The 22402-nt window shown below is 37.0% G+C and overlaps 1 protein-coding gene across 3 annotated transcripts in view; it reads right to left on the reverse strand.

Moving 5' to 3' along the window:
• Positions 1-4237: 4237 nt before the first annotated feature.
• CEP350 (centrosomal protein 350) overlaps positions 4238-22402 on the reverse strand; it is a 121558-nt gene continuing 103393 nt past the window's right edge. For all 3 annotated transcript variants that reach the window (XM_037506353.2, XM_037506351.2, XM_037506352.2), the window contains exons 33-38: positions 22137-22219; positions 18012-19993; positions 16754-17161; positions 16505-16651; positions 15687-15809; positions 4238-8091 (exon numbers count right to left, since the gene is read on the reverse strand). In XM_037506353.2, coding sequence (XP_037362250.1) covers positions 7927-8091; positions 15687-15809; positions 16505-16651; positions 16754-17161; positions 18012-19993; positions 22137-22219 — 2908 coding nt within the window. In that variant the 3' untranslated portion in view covers positions 4238-7926. The remainder of the gene's footprint in view (positions 8092-15686; positions 15810-16504; positions 16652-16753; positions 17162-18011; positions 19994-22136; positions 22220-22402) is intronic.

Consider the following 22402-nt stretch of genomic DNA (forward strand, 5'->3'; position numbering starts at 1 on the left):
ACAGAGGAGTCTTTTTTTCCTCTTAAAACTTTCACCTAATTGGATGAGGCCCACCACATTCTGAAGAGAAATCTTATTCAAACTGTACTGATTAAAGTGTCAATTTCATTTTTAAAAGACCTTCATAGAGACATCTAGACGGGTGTTGGTCAAATATCTTGGTGCCATGACCTAGCCAATGTGACACAAAAATTAACCATCACGTTTCCTAATACAGGTAAATGGCAGATTTAGTTGATATCTGTCTTCTCTCCCCTATCCTGTCAATACAATGCAACCACAGTATTCAATATTGTCATTATTCTAACTATAAATATTGTTCATAACCTGGCCAAGAAGTATATACCACGATTGCACCCTGCTTGTAGAATGCTTTGTTTTTCCTCGTTTTTCCATTACTCACTCTTCTTTGAGCCTATTACTAAGTCTTTCCTCACCCTCCAACAGCTTCTCAACTAAGTTTCAGGTTGTTAAAAACATCAGGTTATTAATCCCCCCTCCCCTACCTCCACACCTGAAGACTTTCCTTCTGGAACTTGGTCCGCCTGCTCCTGTCTGGACTGAGGATTCTCTAGACCTGCAAGACAGCTGTCTAGGCTGGGAATGAGCAATTCCCATTGGGGCTGAAATGGGAAGTCATCCTGGGAATTTCCTTCACACGTTTCCTGAGATAGACCACTCTGTTTCTGGATGTCAAGCCTTTATCTTTCATGGTTTAAGCTTCTGAGAAAAGATGAGAAAGGACTTGGCATTTCTGAAAATGTTTATACTCTACTTTAGCACTTAAGTCCTTGTTGGACCCAGTGTAGATTTTGAATGAAAATAATTTGCATTCAAGTTTTGAAAGTTCTGCTCTATTTTCTTAAGGCCACCATTGTTTCTGTTCAGAAGAGTGATGATATTTTTAGTCATAATTTTGTATATGCAATATTTTATATTTCTCTTCAGAAACTTTTGCAGTTGTTTCCTTGCCCATGGATATAAATATTTCATAATTATATCCTTAGTGAGGGATTATTTATTGTACTAGGTGTTTATTGGACCATTTCCAATTTCCAGAAGCTTAAGTTCTGCATTTTTTTTCTTCTATAATTTTCTCTTCCTGTTAGATGTCCAATTAACTAGATATTGAATTTCCTGAGCTTCTTCTCCAATTTTATTTGTTTCTTTTCTATTATTACTACCTGTTTTACTCTTTAGAGGATTTCTTCAATTTTATGTGCTGTCAGTTGAATTTTAAATTTGACTGCTGTACTTTCAATTTTCAAGATTTTTTTTTTCCTTCTCTCAGACTCCAAAGCATCCCGTTTCTATGTCAGGGATGCAGTATTACTTCAGTTGAGGATTTTTATTTTTAAGATTTATTTATTTATTTTTATACAAGAACTGGGGCACAGGCCAGATGCCCGGGAGGGTGAGAGGATTCACTAGAGACACAGCAGGGAACAGAATATGGAGACTGACAAAATACACTGCTGAAGGGAGCAGCGGGCAAGATAGGAGAGGTCTGCCACGCCAAGTGGGACGCTTGCCAGCAGGCCGGGATCAAACCAGCGCTGCAGAGGCTGCGGACAGCCTCACAGCGCGGTGCTCAACGGCCTGCGCCACCAGGGGAGGCCCTCAGCGGAGGATTTTAACTATGATTTTTGTCTCTTGTGAATTCCCTTTTGTTCTTTTTGCTTTGTTGGACTATTTCATATTGGTGATTTCCCTCAAATATCTGGAGATAGTTGACTATTTTGCACACATGGTGATGTGCTAAAAATGTGATGAGTAACCTCGGATGCATGGGTGGAGCTTTTGTTTTTTTTTTTTTTTTTTTTGTTAAAAGATTTATTATTTATTTATTTATTTATACAAGCACTGGGTACAGCCAGAAGCGCGGGAGGGTGAGAGAATTCACCAGAGCCAGAGCGGGGAGCAGAGCAGGCAGAAGGACCGAAGTACACTGCTGAGGGGAGCAGCGGGCACAGCAGAGAGGTATGTGCGCCATGTGGGACCCTCCTCCAGTGGCCGGGGAGCAGCTGGGGATCGAACTGGCACTGCAGAGGCTGCAGGCAGCTTCGCAACCCAGCGCTCAATCACTGCACCACCAGGGAGGCCCGGGTGGAGCTTTTGACTGGTCTACTTCACAGGAAGAGGCTCAAGTAACAAGCTAACTTTTCCTCCTGGGGCATCTCCACGTGTCAATCATTACATCTGATAGGGTTTTTTTGTTATATTTTTCCTTCAAGGTCATTTCTGTTTTCCAGAAAGGGTCCTCCAGTCTTCTTCCTGGGGCAGGGAGCTCTAAGTCTGACTGGATCCCTCCATTAAGCCCACAGGCTTTAGCTTAACACTTATTCTCAGTCCATGACCTCATTTTTGCGCTTCATTGTGTCTGGCTCCATATCTCCATAGAATGTATTGAATGAACTATGTCTATATCAATGGGCTTCTTCCCCATAATTCAAGGCAAATGTCTTTTCCTTTGCCGAGGGCATCAGCTCGGGGACTCCACAGTGACTTGGATCTTTTAGGAAGGGTGGGGACCAGAGAAGTCTATTCCTTTCAGACTTTAATTTCTGTGTCTTCAGCCCTGTTAGGAAACACAGTCATTCACAACTTCTGGCATCCTACATAATCACCTCGGAATGGCTCTTGGACCTGGACCACTTCCTTACCAAGAAGTAAAGACCCTCACAGCCTGCAGTGGTCTTGTGACCTTGTGCAGGGACACCTCTCCCTCTTCGACTCAGTGTACCCTTTGTTCTGCTTAAGAGCATGCATCGGTGGTCCTAAGGCAGGGATGGTGGGGCTGGGGCCTTTCAGGACAGCACCAAATAGGTTTTGAGCAGTAACATCGCCCCCGCCAGCTTCAGCTTGAACTGGCTGGCCCGGGATCCAATGCACTGCAAGGGACTGAATCGTGTGCACCTTCTCTCCTTTCTTGCTGTAAGGAAAGGCTGTCCCACTTGAGCCGTGGGGAGGGGCAGGGCTGTTCTCAGTGATAGCTTATCACCCATTGGTCTTTTCCTTGCCTTTTAACCCTGGTGACTCAGTTAGTGGAGAAACAGTCCCCACCTTTTCCTGTGACAGTCACTGCCTCCAATTTCTCAGCTTCTCTGGGATTTTGTGGACCATTGGATTGTTTGTCCAGCATTTGCTTCTGTACGCACCAAGCACTGTAGGTCTCACCACTTTTGGCTCTGCTATCAACTGCCATCCTCCCATCTACCATTTTCATGTATTTTGATCCAAGGATAAGTATCTGGCCTTTTCCCCAAGATCCAATCTGTCATTTCTACTGTATAGCACCACACACACTACCTGCTCACTGTAAGCACACAAATACCCATGCTACTCAGAAAATTTCTTGGTTTGCTGACATTTGGGATCTTGCCTTTTCTGAGAATTTCTTTAATGTTCATGGTTGTGTAGGGGATAACAGTGTAGCAGGGCGACCATCAGGAGGCTACCAGAGGAATTCACGTGAGGTGATGGTGGTTAAGCCTAATCTGTTGACTCAGGCATGATTCATTATCCGGAGTGCTGTACACTTCCATCTTTGGGATTCTTTTATTCTCCTGTATCTCTAGCTCCATCCTTCTCCAACTTTATATTTCTAGAAATAAATTAAGAGCCTTCACACCTAGTCAGTGGATGGGTGCTCTTCTTTGTGGCCCACTGAATTGTGTGCGACTTTTCCGTATGTCACTTTGCAAGATTGATCAGAATTCAAGTCACTGAGAGAAAAGACATTTGCCTTGAATTACAGGGAAGAAGCCCATTGATACATAGTTCAATGAATCACTCAACTCTTCCCTGGCCCACCACCACCCATGTTGGATTCTGTTATATATTCTCAAACTCTATGTATGCTTCTATCATAATTTGTCATGCATCATTCTTGAAATTATTTTCTTGTGATTCTTTCAGTTCCATGAAGTCAGGGTCCATGTCTGTCACCTTTGCTATCTCCCCAGACCCAGTGTGTTGCTCAGAACACCAAGGGTGCCCAGCAGCTGTTGAAAGCATGGGTGATGAATGTCAAAGCCCAGGCTGCTCAGAAGCCCTCGCAGCGAGGGCACCATGAACAGAGCACGTAGCTTTACACACCGCTCACCTCATTCCACTGCCCCAGCATAAACCCTCTGACACCCAGTTCAAGATCAGAAGTAAGTGAACTTTACCAGACTAGCTCTCCAAACTTGGCCCAAAACGGGGGGAAAGAGAAAAATCAACATCTGACACGAAATTAACTTATAAATCAGTTTATTTACAGGTTTTATCTTTTCTTAAAGTACATTTCAGTTAACAAATCTATTTACACAGGTATACATGGGAATTCATCCCAGTTATTTTACAAATCATACTTACAAACCACACCCTAAGTCTTCTGTGCAAAGTTGCACTGGATGTGACTATTGGCTGAAAATGGCCTGATGACCAGGCTATTTACACATACACAGTAAACGGGTTTCATTTTTTCATGTCTGCACAATACAGTACACACACGGAGGCCGGGCCTCCCAGAGAACGCTTTGCAATATATTTACCTAGAAGGCTTTGCAAAGTCCGGAAGGAAAAGCTATTAAACATAGGTTAATTAAAATGACAGTACCTCCTTTACATCAGTTTACATTTTTTTTCTTCACATTTTTATAATACAAAGATATTTTATTGAATTGCTGCACAACCAGTTTTAAGATGATTTGTAAACATGTAAATTCCTACAATTTGCATTAAACATCATTGTAGTTTCTATCATTTGCTCTTTGAATTAATGTTTTATTCACTAGTATTCTTAAGGTAGTAAAAGAAGATGTGAGTTTGAACTTCTTGCAGAAAAGTTATGAGTCTCTAATGCTGTGCGAGTACACACTTTATTCAAGTATTGCAAAAAGCTAAGGCCACTTTTTTTCAAGACAAGAAAGTGAACAAAATTGTTTTTATCAATAGGCCACAACACTCATATGAGCAATGAAATCTCTTTTGAAAGATAATTTCTCAGAGACCTGTAGTCATAGAAGGAATTTTCTTCTTTTAAATAAAAGAAAAATAAATTACCTTCCTTGTTAACTACTTTTGAGCTCTTCCCACTTTTCCCTAGAGTAAAAATTCCTGTTTAGACCTGAAGAGGGAATCTATACCCTGTACTTAATTAACCCAGAGTTATGTACCCTGGATAGCACAAATTATTTTGGACTCAGAAATAAATCTGAAGTCTACATGTTGGTTTACTACTAAATTCTGATAGTGCTATTCTAAAAGATATTACTGCTGATGCAAAGATCTTTTTCTTAGAGGAGTTATGAAGAAAGAGTGAAAGAGGATGGGAGTGTGGGGAAAAGGAACAAAGATTAGAAAGGGGAAATATTTAGATTCTTGGTTAAGAGGCAGAGCTTGATTAAAAAGATCCCGATAAGGAACAAGTGGCTAAGTATCCGCATTTATCACCCCTAATCCTAACAACAAACCCATTTTCCTTTATGTTCAAATGGTTAATTCGGCTAATTATAGATACCTTGTTTTCTGCTACCAGATGACGGATAACCATTTCTAGTAAGAAGTAAGACTGATCTAATCCTGCCTCACATCTGGAACCCAAGATTCTCAAGATAGTAACAAAGGCTGGGAAGGTTAGAACTGTGACAGCCACGTTCCTGGCAGCGCTCTTACCAGAGTACTCTAAGTCCAGACTGCTGATTCATGGACTTAAATTCCTTTTTTTCCTTTCCTGGAACCATGTCATAAAGAGTAAAGATAAACTTTGTTGTTAAAAACTGATTTAGATTCAAATAATAAGGATGTAGAAAAACAACCTATATTCCTATAGCATTATTTTCATATTGTTTATAAAAAATTTACAGCAGCTGTAAAGTTTTAGTATTTAAGGACAATGTAATCCTACAAACAACCAAATGATGTAGATGATTTTCTGTCTTCCAAATAACACAAACTGGAAAAAAATTCCTTTGCTTTTCCTTGGCCATATGAAAATAGTATCTCCACACTACTGGTTAATAACCCCAAGAAACCCTAGCTGCTCTCAGTCAGTTTGCTTATTATGGCTACGTGACTAGAGCTCCACATCAAAAGCCTACAAGAAATGCTGGCGATACATCAAGCCAAGCATTTCCCGAGACCCAATCACAATAGTTCAGTGCTTTCCTTATTGATCAAGAGCTATCACACCAGTCCTTGTGCAAAATGCAAAATTCCAATGATTATTTTAATAAGTTTCTCATAATGACAAGACAAAAGCAAAGAGGAGTGGAAGTGTGCATAGTGAAACATTTGAGCTGCAAAGGCATATTTGGAGGAAAGATGCAGAAATGAACGAACATGCACACTTAAAAGATTATACCGTCTTTGGGGTATTTTTCTAACTTATTTTGAAGCTATAACATTCCAGGATATTTGTAATATGAATCCAGTGGATGTCTTATATCATGCTTCTAATCAGGACCTTCAATATTAAGGCATTTACATTCACGCCTAAGATATCCACATTCTTCTGGATTACTTGAAGGACATGACTGATTAAGGGAAACCAGTCAAAAAGGCAGGGCACTGATGATGTCCTGGAAGAGCGCCACGCATGCTCTCACATAGCAGCAGGAGTCTTTTTTTTTTTTTTCCCCCCAGATTCAGGTAAATAGTTGTGAGAAGCTATGCTGCAAGAGAGGCAGAATCAAACTTGACAATGTCTTTAAATCATTTCTCCCACTGCAGGTGATCTTGGAAAAGCTCATCTTCTTTTCACTGAATTAAACTGCCTTCTTCGATATGTGTATGGGTTTGTTAAAACCATAGGGTCCTGTGCAAAGGCTACGAACCACAGAAGCTTCAAGACAAAAGTTTTAACTATTACAAGAAGAATCTTTCACTTCTGAATAGGGACACATATTTTCAATAATTTATCTTAAAATAAATTAAAAAATGTTCCGTAGCACAAAACAAGCACACAAACAATGGACAATTTTTTTGTCTTTGGTGCACACACTCATTTCCTAAATCATTCAAGTAACAGCGTCTGACTTCTTGGGGAGAGATGGGAGTTGAAAGTTTGAAGGCCAAAACAAATTATTTCCACTTCTGCCATGCCTGGATGCCTGAGGTGGTCCTGAGGATCTGGGATCTGGGAGCAGCTGGTAGAGGTTCAGGAGTAAGAAAAGTGCGGGGGTACAACAAGGGGTGGCAGACCAGCCCTGCATCAGTCCTGGAGCCCATTCTTCGGTGGGGGCATTTCTTTGTTTTCATGTCCACCATTTCGAGAGAACTAAAAATAACCATAGGTTTAAAATTCTTTAGATGGTGCTCAGAAAGCAAGGCTACCATCGACTTGTGTTGATAGTCCATCCACTTGGTGCTGCTCAACTGCAGTGATGGAGAAAATGTCTTCCAAAGAGAAACTACGTGAGCTCCAGAATGTGAAATAGGCCCACATTCTTAGACTTGCCTATTTAGAGGTGGTGAAAGGTTTAATACTGTTTGGAGATGATAATGTCCATTTATGACTTTCATGGTACTGACCAGGATTACTCTTCAAAAATGGTATGATGCATCTATATTACCTTTCTTCCCGACTTCAGACTCCAGGAAGTGATACCCTAGGTCTAAGCTAAGAGGTAAGTCTGGTGTTTCCAGCCCTCATCTGAGACCCAGTAGGGATGTAACAAGAGATGTAGGATTATACTCTGTGTCAGTATCAGGAGTCAACCCTGCCCACTGAAAATAACCAATTAATCCGGTGGACAGTCTCTAAAGACAAAGGCTGCAATACCAGATACACCGCTTTGTCCCACTCACTCCAAACCAGCAGTCTTTCAGAACAGGAAGGTCCGGAAGCACTCTTGCTATGATGGAGATGGGGTGTTTAGCAGGAGGCAGAAAGGCCCAGGACTCATGTTAGCACTCAGTGTTCGATTTATTTGCAAGATGTCACACAAGTAGCATTCTCCCCTGTTTTTCACTGATCTGATTGAGAACATCAATAGTATCTCTGATCAAGGTCTCAAAGATCCCATCAGCTAGCTGCATCTTTACACACAACTCATCCTCATCATAGTTCACCCACTGGGCCTCCTCTTCGTGGAGCTCCTGTACCTAGCATTTAGGGGGGAAAAAGGTAGAAAAATCACTGTTACACAAAGGCTGGGAAATGAGTTATGTCTGCTGACTTGGTAGTCCCATCATTGAGAACACCTGAGAAAAAGAGTAAGTTATGCAGTGACATCAATATCCCCTTTAAAGTTATGAAGAGTTAAAAAACTCAATGGCCAAATAAAATTAAAATGAATTCAAAATTATCAAAATGGAATATGATAATACTCTAGCATTTTATTAATATTAAGGATTATAAGTGTGTTATATATGTCAGCCTAAGTGAATGTATATAGGAATTTAAGAGGCAGAGAAAGCAAAATACTAGTTATATGGATCTGCAATTATAAAATACATATATCCAAACACAGTATTAGATGATTCTGGAGAACTATAAATAAATATACAAAACTTAATATTCATTACAGTATTTTTAAAATGTAATGCTGTTTATTTTTTTTAAAGTCATTATTATATAATACTTTTTTTTTTTTTAGCACTTTAGGATTTAGGGATTCCTAATGTAAAATGAAAAAATCAAATTAAAATAATTGCTCAAGATTTTGTTCTTCTTTATAATAAATTCTTTTTGTTTTTTTAAGATTTATTTATTTATGCATACAAGAGCTGGGGTACAGGCCAGAGATGCAGGGGGTAAGAGGATTCACCCGAGACAGAGTGGGGAACAGAACAGGCAGATTGACCGAAGTACACTGCTGAGGGGAGCAGCAGGTGAGTCAGGAGAGGTCTGCCTTGCCATGTGGGTTTCTCCCTGGCCAGCTGGGGATCGAACTCGTGCTGCAGAGGCTGTAGATTGCTTCATAGTGCAGTGCTTAACCCCTTGCACCACCAGGGAGGCCCCTACAATAAATTCTTAAAAGCAACTTACAAGGAAACACACTAGACTTACTGTAAATAATGGTACTGTGAGGGGGAGGCCAGGTAGAGAAAGTAGATTGATTATAAGCCCAGATATAGTCACAAATTCAGCAAAGGTAACTGCAGTGATGGAGGTGTCGAACCCGAAGTCTCATTTAGCAAAAATGCCAAGTGACAACAAGCTCCTGACTTGCCACAATCACAGTTCATTTGAAAAAGACAGAAGTGAAGAGGGGCCCTTGTCCTCTGGTCCCGATGAAGTAAACGAGTAAACGAGAAGACTTGTGGGTCAAAGAGGCTACATCATCCCAGAGTTTTAGAGTTAGAGAGGGAAGAACAGTATTGCCCATTAACCCTCGACTAGGGTTGACAAATATATGACAAAGGGCTGCCACATTTCTCTTTGAGGGGGGTTGTTTGAAGGATATGCCAAGTACTTTTTCACTAAGATACAGCCCATGAATGGATGTACCACCAAGAAGAGTTGTATGGCCAAGTAAGTTTTAGGAAAATCCCTCTGGGGGGTTTTACAATGTATATTAGCCTATTAAAGAGAAGTCTACCAGTAAAGAAACCTATTTAATTCAGAATTTCCATATTTATTTGATCAAAGAATCATTTTCTATGACTGTAAAAGGAAAATTACTAACCTTCCAAGGAACCATGTTCTGCTTATAGGAAGAATGCCATAAGAAATGGCCTAAGCCAACATTTTTCAAATTGGTACTAAGGGAAAACTATGTTCTGGGAAAGCTAATAGGTGTGTCCTCTGAAAAGATTTCTTATCACCCATAAATTTGTTAAAACAAAGCTGCACAGCTTTCCTTTTTATAGATAAGTTCTCTTAGCCTTTAGTATTAAATTTGTTCTTTGAGCAACTTTGTCTCCAATAAAATATTTAGGAAGCATTGTCCTAATTAAATTCTTTTTGCCCTTCAGAGTAGAAATATATGCTTGGGACATTATCCATTGTTATCTCTCAGTGTACCCAGGATGAGCCCCACAGTGCCCTTGTCAGTATTGGCAAAAGTTTACACTATTTCCTGTTCAGCTGCTGAGAACTAACATCATGTTTTCTTTTTTGCTTTGGCTATCTGAACGCACGAAGTGTAACGTGGAACTTCAACTATGGCAACAGAGGGATTGTATTTGACTCCATTTTTTCCTTCTGCACTTTGCAGTCTATTCTCTTCTATTATAGTTTTCCTATTCCTAAAGACGTTATGTGTGTAAATTAAATTATACTAAAAAGTTGGACTAAATTTTTTTAAAATAGGGTATCAGGTTGATAGAAAAGAACAATGTGACAAACAGAATGTGGTTAAACATCAGCAAGTGTCTGTAAGAGTCTTTCATCACATCCTTGTGAACAAGATTGGGAAATAAGAGACAAGTCAGTTAAGTGGATCTGTACTTTATTTGATTAAAGGTAAATTATCAACCTGAAAGGAAGTTTCTACCTGAAAGATGCAGGAACTTTTTTCTTAATCCTTCAATTCTATCTTGTTCTATCTTGTTCATATTATACTACATGAAATTATTATGCAGATTATATTGTTTATGTTTTTCCATAAGGCTATGAGCTCATCAAACTTTTGCATTTCAATTATAATTTCTCAGTTACTAAGACAATGCCAATAGACAGTGCTAAATAAATATCTGCTATATGGTATGTGGGAGTAAAAGGCTGTCTTTGGTTCTCTCCAGTTAATCATTTTAATAGTGATGTAGATACATTAACTCTAGAGATAGGGAAGTTGGGAAATGTACCAACTATGTTGGAAGAAAAAACACGTTTGTGTCAGTAGTGTGGGTACTGGGCCAAATTTAACAAGATGAACAAGAACTGCCTAGAGTAAGGAAAATAAAAGGAAAAGTAAACAAATGGAACTACATCAAACTAAAAAGCTTCTGCATGTCAAAAGAAACAATCACTAAAACAAAATGACACCCTGCCGAATGAGAGAACATATTTGCTCACCATACATGTGACTGATATCCAAGATCTAAAAAGAGCTCACACAACTCAACAAAAAGAAAACAAAAAACACAACCAAAAAATGGACAGAAGATCTAAATAGACACCTCGCAAAGCACACACGCAGATAGCAAACAGGTACTTAAAAAATGCTCATTATCACTTCACATCACGGAAATGCAAATCAAAACCACATTGAGACAGCAACTCACACCCGTATCAGAAAAAGTTCAGAAACAGCAAGTGTTAAGAATGTAAAAATAGGGAACCCTTGTACACTGTTGGTGGGAATATTAGAGTGGTACAGGCCCAATACAAAACAGTATGGAGGTTTCTCAATATATTAAAAATAGATCTACAATATGATTCAGCAATTCCACTCCTAAAGAATGCAAAAACATGAAGTTGAAGAGATACATATATGCACTCCTATGTTCACTGTAGCACTATTAACAATAGCCAAGTTATGGAAGCAACCTAAGTGCCCAAGGACAGATGAGTGGATTAAGAAAATGTGTGTGCATACACGCGCACACACACATACACACACCTGCAAATGGCAACATTGCTAGAAATGGGATTATGATAAGCAAAATAAGCCAGAAAGAGGACAAATAGCACACGACTTTTCTTCTATATGGAATACAGACAAAACAGAGTCAGACAAAAACCAAACTAAAAACAATCTGACTGTAAAACTAATCTACCTGAAGAGGAACAGGGAGAGGGAGAACAATGGACAAAGGTGGAGGACTATCGGTGCTTAGGTGGTGGGTATAGTAGCATACACCCAAAGAGGTGGAATCCAATATTTCTGAATTATATACAATGTTGTAAACCAATGATATCTTAATAATAATTTAAAACATATGGCTTCTTGGGTCCTTGATAAATGTTTCAAAAGACTGTAGAAAAAATTTAAATTGTTATATAAAACCCCAAAGCTGTAGAAGCAAATTCTAATTAATTAATCCTGTGAAAATCAATTTAGGTTTAATAAAAGAAACTTATCAACAGTAAGTGGAAAATTGGGAGCTATTGAGTACCTCATCAGCTTCTAGTTGTAAGGGAGATTCAAACATCACCTATGTGGTTTCACTACAGGATTTGTCATTTTAAGTTCAGTTTCTATCTTCCTGAAGTACATATTTTACCCTGTAAATTATGATTAAGTGTCACCCTTAAAAAAAAAAAAGAAGCACTTTTTTAAATTTTAATTTTAGGTCTTTAATGTAAAGGTCTTAGCCTTTGTCTGCAAATGTCTTTATTTTAACTCTTACTCTTGAATTATAGTTTCCTTTAATACAGACTTCTGACTTGGTGGGGTTTTTGCTTCAGCAATTTGAAGATACTATTTCATGGTAATCTGACCTCTGTTGCAACTCTTGAGGAATCAAATGATAGCCCTTTATGGGGAAATCTTTCTATTCTTTTTGGTCTCTCTTTAAGATCGTGTCTTCATGCTACTGTTTCGCTAGATTTGTCCAGGTGTGGATTTATTTTTACTTATTTAATGTACAGATTCATAGCTTCATTCAGTTATGAAAAGTTTTCAACTACTCTCTCAGAATATTGTCTCTTCAATTCTTTCAATTTTCTGTGACTCTTCCCTTGACATATCTGTGGCCTTATTTCACTTTCATGTCTGTGTACTTCTCCCCTAACTAGTTCAACTTCCCACTCTTAAATCCCTGTTTTGGCACTTAGGATTTCTCTTCTTTCTCAAGATATCTTGATGTATCGCAATATTTTTTGTTATATTTTACCCAGTATGTTTATATATTTATAAAATACAATTTTTTTTTGCTAAAACTCATAGTCTTGCCAGCTAATTTCTTGTACAAAGTTTGGTTTTTAATGTTCTTCAGGAGTTTTTCAAATTTAATTTATAAGTAATAAAAGTATACAATATTCTTAATCCTTCCCCTATTAAGAGGACATTTTTACAATCATGTGAGCAGTTACTTCCATTAGTCTAACTAGCTGGAAGCCTCAAATATTAAACCTCTATGTCATTTTGAACTGGTATACCATCTTTGCTCTGACATGTGCTCAAAATAAATTTATCTTAAAAATTAAGCTTTAGGGCCTCCTCAGTGGCGTAGCGGGTTGAATGCCGTGCTGTGATGCTGTCCACAGCCTCTACAGCGCAGGTTCGATTCCCAGCTGGCTAGGGAGAAACCCACATGGCATGGCAGACCTCTCCTGCCTGGCCCGCTGCTCCCCTCAGCAGTGTCTTTGGCCCGTCTGCCTGTTCTCTTCCCCGTTCTCTCTAGTGAATTCTCTCACCCTCCCAAGCCTCTGATCTATACCACAGTTCTTGTATAAATAAATAAATCTTTAAAAAAAAATTAAGCTTTAATAATGGGACCTCCCTGGTGGTGCAAGGGATTAAGTCTCAGCACCATGAAGCTATCCGCAGCCACTGCAGCATGAGTTTAATACCCAGCCAGGTAGCTGACCCACAATGCACAGCAGACCTCTCTTGCCTCGCCCACTGCTTCCCTCAGCCTACACTCCAGCTCTTGTATTCATAAATAAATAAATCTTTAAAAAAAAAAAACTTAAAAAAAAATTAAGCTTTAATACACCAGTCACCTTTCACCTAAATCTTTATAGCTGGTCTTCTTACACAGACTTGTTTCTTTTGAAGCATTCTTCCAGTGTTTTTTTAGTAACTGAAAATCTGATCTTGCAATTTCTTTTGCTTAAATTGCTTGCTTTTAAAATAAAATTCAGGGCTTCCTCTGGTGGCGCAAGCGTTGAGCACAACGCTGTGAAGCTGTCTGCAGCCACTGCAGCGCCAGTTCAATCCCAGCCGGCCGGCAAGGGTTCCACATGGCGTGGCAGACCTCTCCTGTCATGCCCGCTGCTCCCCTCAGCAGTGTATTTTATCAGTCTGTCTGTTCTGTTCCCCTCTCTGTCTCTGGTGAATCCTCTCATCCTCCTGCGCATCTGGCCTATACTCCGGTTCTTAGTAAAATGAATAAATAAATCTTAAAAATAAAAAAAATAATAAAATAAAATTCAAAATCCTTTACATGACTTACAAGGGCACTACAGGATTTATACTCTCTACTTCTCCAGTTTTATCTGACACTACCTCTTCCTTGACTCCAGTAACAATGACATTTCAGCTCAAACCCACATCTTTCTCATTTCAGGTCTCTGCATATGTGACTGCTCTCCTATTGTTTGCTCTCCCATAGAACTCAGTTAATATTTATTCATCTTTAAGATCTCAGTTTAGATGTCACTTCCTCAGGGAAGCCTGGCCCTGACCATCCTCATTAGATCAGTTTCCCCTGGTTTATGTTTTCACAACAGATTCCTTTTATATTTTAATTAATATATAATTCAATTTATAAATTAAATTATTTATAAGTAATAATTTATAATTTATATTTAATTTATAATTACATACTTGCATAAATTATATAATAGCTAGTTTCTTCCAACAAACTGTAAACCCATGGAGGCAGAGTCTGTATTTGTTTTGCTTTATTAGCACTATTCTTAATGTATGCACAGAAATGGTTTGTAAGGGATATGATCAATTTAACTAAGTAATTGAGTGTCTTTTGACTTTTTTTTCTTTAACACTTAAAGAAGTAGAGGAAGTTAATATCTTGGAAATTAATAACTCAAACCTTGAAACACTGAAGAAATATGAGATCAAGTTCACTTTCTTGAGTGGTAAAAAGATTCTAAAGAACTAGCTAGTAAAATCTTGGTACTTATTTGGTGGGCAAGTCACTGAATCTAAAGTTCCTCATTTATAAAATAGAAAAATAACAGTAGTCCTTTCTATCTTGTATCACTATTATAAAAACCAAATAAGGCCCAAGAAAGAATGGTAACTAATGGTAACTAACTACAAAGAGTGGTATATGGTAGCTATAAATGGTACACTAAAGTTTACCTACTATAGTCATTACTGAGTAAAATGAAGTAGCAGAGTAGACATAGTTGGAATAAACTGATAAATTTAAGCATTATACTTCCATTAAATGAATGTTAAATATAGATAAGACAAAAAGAAGGAAAATGTTTACAGATAAACCTGAATCAAGTGACATCTGAGTTTCCAAAGGTTTGCTATTACTTGACATTCTTTTAGGGAGGAAAGGATGAAAAAAAAACTTTTGGTACATATTTTTCTAATGTTAGAGAACCACATTGCAAAATGGAATAAATCCTATCCAGCTAAGGTTCTGGTTGATGATGGTGATGATGATGATGACAACGATGATGACAGTAATTTTGCAATAACAGATAATAATTATTGAGTTATATGCAGGGAACTAATCTATATTTACATATGTAAGTCTAACTAAATCCTCTTAATAATTTTATCAGGTAGGCACTATTACTATCTTCATTTTGCAGAGATGTTTTGCAATGAGACACAAAAAGGTTAGACAACTTATCCAAGATTGCAATAAATTCAGTCTGGCTTCAGTCTCTATACGCTAATCTACTACCTTTAAATTTCATTCTATTCAACCTTTTATTTCTCATGTTTCTTATGTTTCACACCCACAAAATAGTTATGTTAAGCACTCATCAAAGGAAAGCAATTTCCAAAATGGTGAGGCAGGAATGCAGCAAACGAAAGGCATTAAGACTTTACTATCATAGACTTAAGATCAATTATATTATTTTTCCTTTCAGTATCTAACTACAGTCTGATTTTAAAAGAGATGCTCAAAATAAAATTAGTTCAGTTGTATATACTAACCAGGATATGGTCTACTCGGTCTCGTTTCTTTCTTCCAAATTTCATCATTTTCTGCCAATCTGTTTTGTGGTTAGTTTCCTTCTTAAGACTAAACAACTTGAGTACTTCAGTTGCTAAGAAGGTCTGTGAAAGTAAGAAGAATAAATGAAACACAGCAACCCTAGAGCTGCTGCTCAGAGTGGTCCTAGAATCAACAGCATCAGCATCACTTGGGAACTTTCTAAGAAATGTAGAACCCCAGACCTATTGAGGAGGAAAATTTCTATTTTAACAAAACCTCCAAGTGATTCACACACAATGAAATCTGAGAGGCACTGCACTAGAAATATAACCTTTTCTGAAATAAAGAAACCTATGACTAGACAGATAAATTCTCACCGATGTGATTTTAAAGTTGGTTTGTTGGGAATTCTTGTAGCTTCAGGGCACTTAATCTTCTTAGTTAATAAATTTTTTATACATCACATTATCATCCAATATATTTCAAAACCACCTTGCCAATTTGAAAACTCCAAATCAAAGATGGAAAGGTAACATTTATGTGTCTCGCTGGCATGTTTGATTTCTATACGACAGGCTTTCAGGTGTACTTCTAGAATATTATATCTATCTAAATTACCAAAAGCTCACTTAAAATCCCTATCAATGGCAATAATTTATTTATTTCCTAATTTTTTCTTAAATATTATAAATTGCATAATATAGGAAATAACTGGAAGGCAAATAATACTGAAGAATAAGTGCTTTTATGGTATTTATAGATCTGTGTAAATGAATAGCAAGTCAAAAAATGAGGTACTCTATATACTCTGCAGTACCTTTATTTCATCAAGATTGTTCGGATCTTTCACACGTCGGAAATAACTAGAGTTGATTCTACATGGCTTCATCCAGACAGGTTGATTCAAGTTGGGATCCTCAGCAAATATTTCCTCAAAAATCTCTTTTGTTAAATCAAAAACCGCCTTGATGGAGGAAAAATGAAATAAAATAAAGTGGCTAAGAATCCAAATTTTAGACAACAGAGAGAAGTTTAAAAATTAGAACTATCCTTCCATGTTACATACCTGTTTGTAAACCCTCTTACTAGTGCTTTCTATATCTAGACCTTTACTGGCACAGCCAACTAGTTTTGTAGGGATACTGATGCTATGAACATCATGACCTAATTCTTTCCATTTCCAAAGTTCTTCTGCTGCATTATGTACAAGTATTTCTACTTCTTCTGCAGTATGCGGAACTGCCAATAATGTTTCACATGGCTTTTGGGGAACTCTTTTAGGTTCTGCCATGAGAGGAACAATTGTTTCTTCTGCCTTATTTTTTTGGATCTTGTGGGAAGAGCTCAAACCAAAGTCTTCATCAAACCAGTCTTGATCATCTCCTAGTGCACTCAGGAACTCCCGGCTAATTTCAAGTTCTGCAAGTCTCTTAGCAAGCTCTTCTTGCCCACTGGCACCAAATACTGGACTCTCCTACAGAAATAGAACCATTCAAATAGAGCACCATCAACGACCTCTGATCACTTAACAAGTTATTTTTTAAAAAGAAAGTAAACACATTATTTGTGTATTTACGATTTCTATAAACTAGCAAAACAAAAACAATAAGGTGACTACTAAAGAACAATTTAAGAAAAAAAACTAAAAACTATCCTGTTTCCATAATTCTGCTTATATAAGTTTTATAATTTAATTTTTATAAAATGTTTATTGATTAGTTTTTTTTTCCTTTTTGTATCACCATTATTCTGTTTCTGAAAGACTGGCTTGTCCCTGGAATAAGGACATGGGATATGAAATTTCTCACCTTTGGTGATTATCTGGTTCAAGTTACTCAAAATCATTACTTTTGCTCAATTATCCATGGGCAACCTAAACAAGTTGATGGTCTGAATATATGTCACAGCAGACATATTTCCGTTTTACCAGAATCAACATCACTACTGGTAATCTATGCAGGGCAACTATTACTAAATAAGTATGTGGGCAAATAATTTCACAGGCAAAAAAGAACTGGATTGAGAACCACTGGGAAGCTCCATGGGATAAATTTCTTTGGGGCAAGAGAATGTTATCTGTGGTCAGTATGCAGTGATTGCCAAACCAGCATAAGCCTGCCAGTGTTTGTGACAACCCAACAGTGACTACTCATGACATAATAGAGGACAATTACACTTCAGACAAAATAGCAACAAGGGCTTTACAAACAACAGTGCTCTTTATCTAATATCTCAAGAAAAGAAAAAACCTATCAGGAGTTACAGAATCAAAATGTACTACCAAGATAAAGTTAATTGACATGCTTTCTAGACAAAATACTTACAGGTCTGGGACACATGTCTGGTGAGGACATCTCTTCTTTCTCGTCTTCCAATTCAGACCTTAAGAAGCAATCTAGAACACTTGGTGACTGTTCCTCTATATTTTGGGACAGGTCTTGGGATGGCACTTTCTCTTTATCATCATCAAGAAGCTCATGATTGCTAAGCCAGATTTTTTCATTCCTAGATTTCTTGATTTGTTGTAGTTGATTGACTGTATCCTTTACAAAGGCTTTTAGTAAATTGTCTGTTAGTAAGGTGACAGTTTCCATTTGTTGCTTTGACTTCTTTTCCTCACACAGTTGGGCTTCCAGTTGGTTCTTTTCTCTGGTTAAAAGGTCCAGAAGTGGGGTAGAAAGTTTTACTGAAACTTCGGGATATAGGTTCTCTTCCTTTTCTGTAAATTGCTGTTGCTGCTTCAATTCTTCAGAAAACGTATTATCTAAAGTATCATCTTCTAAAGCAATGGAAACTTTTTCTGTGGCACCAGAAACAAGGTTTTTGTTTTCCTTTGAAGAAATCAGTGAATCCACTGAAGACTGCTGGTGAACATGGGCTTCAAGTATGCCAGAAATGTCCTGTATATTGTCAGCTTCTATTTTAAGGCTTCTATCAACTGAGGTTTCTCTATTATGCATACTAGGTGGAGATTTCTCATGAAAATATTCAATTGCATTCTTTTCTTTATCAAATTTGGGTCCTTCTTCATCTTTTTGTTCTTGATTAAAGTATTGATATCGCTCATCTGAATAAGAGTCTTCGTCTTCATTTATGTCTACATAGTCATCAAAGTTTTCTGGAATGTGAGATATTTTTTGAGGAGGAGCAAAAATGCCATGCTTCTCTTTGCACACAAAGTATACAATGCCATCATATGTTCCATTGTTATTCCCTTCAGGTTTATCCAACTCCACTCCAGCCCAAAATCCTTTAGCAAAACTAGTCACACCTTTGAATCGAAGAGTTCCTGGTTGAACATTGCCAATTAATACCCTATCACCAATGTGGAAACCAAGCAACTCATCTGCAATAGAAACTGAAGTCAGGGAGGATGATTCAATAATTCCCTGTTCATGCTCTACGTCACTACGCTCCTTACTTTTCATCAGCTCAGTAGGGGACTTGAGTTCTAGTAGCCTTTCAGAGTGAACACTGTTATGAACAGAAAAGCTTTTCTCACTGAGGCACTCACTGATTTCATCATCACTACCAAAGCTAGTGGCTCTACTTCTAAAGCTCCTTGTTCCCTGTGACTTATCTCTGCAAGACTGAGAGTCTTTCCTTAGTGACAACAAAGATGACATGTCAAAGTCATCTTTGTACAATTCAGCTGAAATTTCTTTCTTGAGAGAAGACACTTCAAAATCTTCAGAGTATGATATATCTTTAGGAGGAAAAAGATGATCTGACAGAAGAGAGTCCCTTTCCTTTATGTTCTTTTGTTCATGAATGTCTTTTTCTGATTTGACGTTTGGACTATGATCCATGTCTTGATTTGACTGTCTATCTTTCAACTCATTTTTATGAAGAGTTTCAATAGCTAACCTAACTAAGTCTTTCTGAACATTTACAGAATCTAAAGAAAGACTTTTTGAAAAAATTTCGGATGAATCTCCCTGCTCCAGATCCAGTTTCAGTAAGACATCAGACTTTCTAGATTGTTTAGAATAGGCATCTTCAATCACACTCTTTTCCAATTTTGTATATCCTACTTCTTGTAGTTCTGATTTTTGACTGGATTCTTCAACCTTGGCATCTGACATATCCAGAATTCTATTTGGGACACTATATTCTTTGAGAAGAGGTAATGAAGGCACATTTTCTAGATAATCTCCAGATTCTGCTCTGGTTTTCCTTGGTCTAAGAATTGGAGATGAAGTCTGAAAATGCTCTTCTGTCTGACTGTCCAATTCATCCACTCTCTTTGTATACGCAGACAAAGATCTTTCTGATATTGATCTCTCAGAACCTGCCAATGCAGCATCTTAAAGGAAAAAAAAAAAATTACATAAAAATTATTTAATCACAATCTTTAAATTTCTGAAACCAAAGTTTAAATAAAAATCAAATCTTAGTAAGGAAAAACTCTGGTAAAATGAGTTGTTTTGGTTATCACATAAAGTAGTTTTTCCTTTAAGAGAATATACTATACTAACAATAAACAGAACATTTTAAATATGTGAAAATTTAAAGTTTGGAATAATTTCTTAAGTGTCACCTTAACTTACAAAGTGAATAAAAACAGATCTAAGTATATGGAGACACTGTTTTGTATGATTATCCTCAAATCTGCCAAAACAGAATTGTATGCCATACTGTTCTTCAGATAGAAAACCAATGAAGGAAGGACAAAGCTGCATCAACATAAACTTATGCCATTCAAAGCAACACAGATGGAGCTGGAAGGGATTATGCTCAGTGAAATAAGTCAGAAGAAAAAAGAAAAATACTGGATGGTTTCACTTAAAGGAGGGACATAAGGAAACCATACCAGGGTTCAGGAAAAAAAAAAAACAAAATGACAAAACTAGCAGGCAAACTATAAATCAGAGCCATTCAGCAGGGGAGGGGGAAGAGGAGGGATCAAAACAGGAGGGAAGAGCACAAGAGACTACGGTGATGGTTCATGGATATATTGGTGGTGGTAATTTATTGGGTGGGGATAAAACCTGAAAGGTAAAATCAAACATTGCACAAAAACGAACAATGATATAAAAATATATAAATTTAAAAAATCTGCATCTACATATATATATATCTAAAAGAATGAATTCTCCTGGGGACTTCAACTAGGCTCCTAAGGGTAAAAAAAAAGATCAACTATGTGTGCAAATATAGTACTTCTAAGACTAAAATTGCAAAATAAGAAAATAAGTATGATTTAATAGGCTAATAAACCAAGAATTCAAAGTTTTTAATTGAAATCTCTATTTTTGTCATTGTTGCTAGGTACACTTTTTTCATGAATTATACTTTATTTTCAATAATTCTTATCTGTTTCGGATTTAACTATAAAAAGTGTAGATAACCACTCACCTCGAGAAACAGTAGAGGATTAAAATATACATAACCAAATACAAAAACCGATTAACAGAGAATTTAGAGATGCTAATGTCATATTTAGTCATTCTAGATGAGTATCTATATACCTCAGTTTCTTTCATAAATTTGGGACAATAAGCTGATTCATATAACTTATACATGATCAATAAATCACTTTAAAATATAAAAGTACCTTAAAATATTAAATAATCTATTATTATCTTTAATATGTTCATTGTGCATGGTTATTACCCAAAAGACAAGAAACAAAAAGGGTTGAAGAGGATTTGTAGCAAAGGGAACACTTGTTCACTGTTAGCAGAAATGTAAATTGATTTAACCATTATGGAAAGCAGTATGGAAATATTAAAAAAATTAAAAATAGAAATCCCATACCCCACACCTAGGTATTCACTTGGAAAATATAAAATGCAAATTTTAAGAGACATACACCCCAATGTTTATTGCAGCTTTAGTTACAAAAGCAAAGAGCTGGAAACAACCTATGTGCCCATCAATAGAAAAATGGGTAAGGATGATGTGATCTATATACAAAATGGAATACTACTGAACTATTAAAAAAAAAAAAAGATAAAATCCTGCCATTTGCAACAACATGGATGGACCTAGAAGTTATTAGGCTTAATGAATTAAGTTGGAAAAAAATAAATGCCATATGATTTCATTCATATGCACATAGAGAAAACAGGATTAATAAACTAAATAAAACAAATATAAACTTTTAGACTGTAAGACCAATTAGTAAGACCAGAAGGGAAGTGGATCAATCAGGTAAATGGGAACAACTGTATGGTGAAGGATGGAAATAGACTTTTAGTGGTAAACTTAATGTAGTATATACACACTGATTTTCAAGGACGTACACCTGAAACGTATACTGTGCTATAATGTAACATTATTTCAATAAAAAATAAAACAAAAATTCTCTGATTAAAATAAGATTTGTTTCCTAGGTGGGGGAATTCATTTTTTAATCAAAAAGTTGTAAAGACAGAATTTTGTAGGCACTGTATAAACCCTCAGATTATATGGATACAGCATAATTACTTTTTCTAGGTACATACCAACATGTTCAGCAATAGACTCTAGGGATCCTCTAGAACGTTCTGATTCTGTTAGTGATTTCCAATTTTTTGCCGTTTCAGATCTGAAGTAGGAAAATTAATTAACAGAAATAAACTTTCTACGGATACCAAAATAAGTGGTAACAAAAACCAGCCAATTCTTTGACAATTACTTTCTTCTACTGCATAAGAGGTATGTATTGTAATCTTTGCCATTTTCATCTAGTCAGTAGCCTTTATTGTTCTTAGTAAATGATTTTGCCTCT

The sequence above is a fragment of the Talpa occidentalis genome, unplaced genomic scaffold (assembly GCF_014898055.3).
Source record: "Talpa occidentalis isolate TD23 unplaced genomic scaffold, MPIMG_talOcc4v2.1 talOcc4.12, whole genome shotgun sequence".
In the NCBI taxonomy this organism is placed as follows: domain Eukaryota; kingdom Metazoa; phylum Chordata; class Mammalia; order Eulipotyphla; family Talpidae; genus Talpa; species Talpa occidentalis.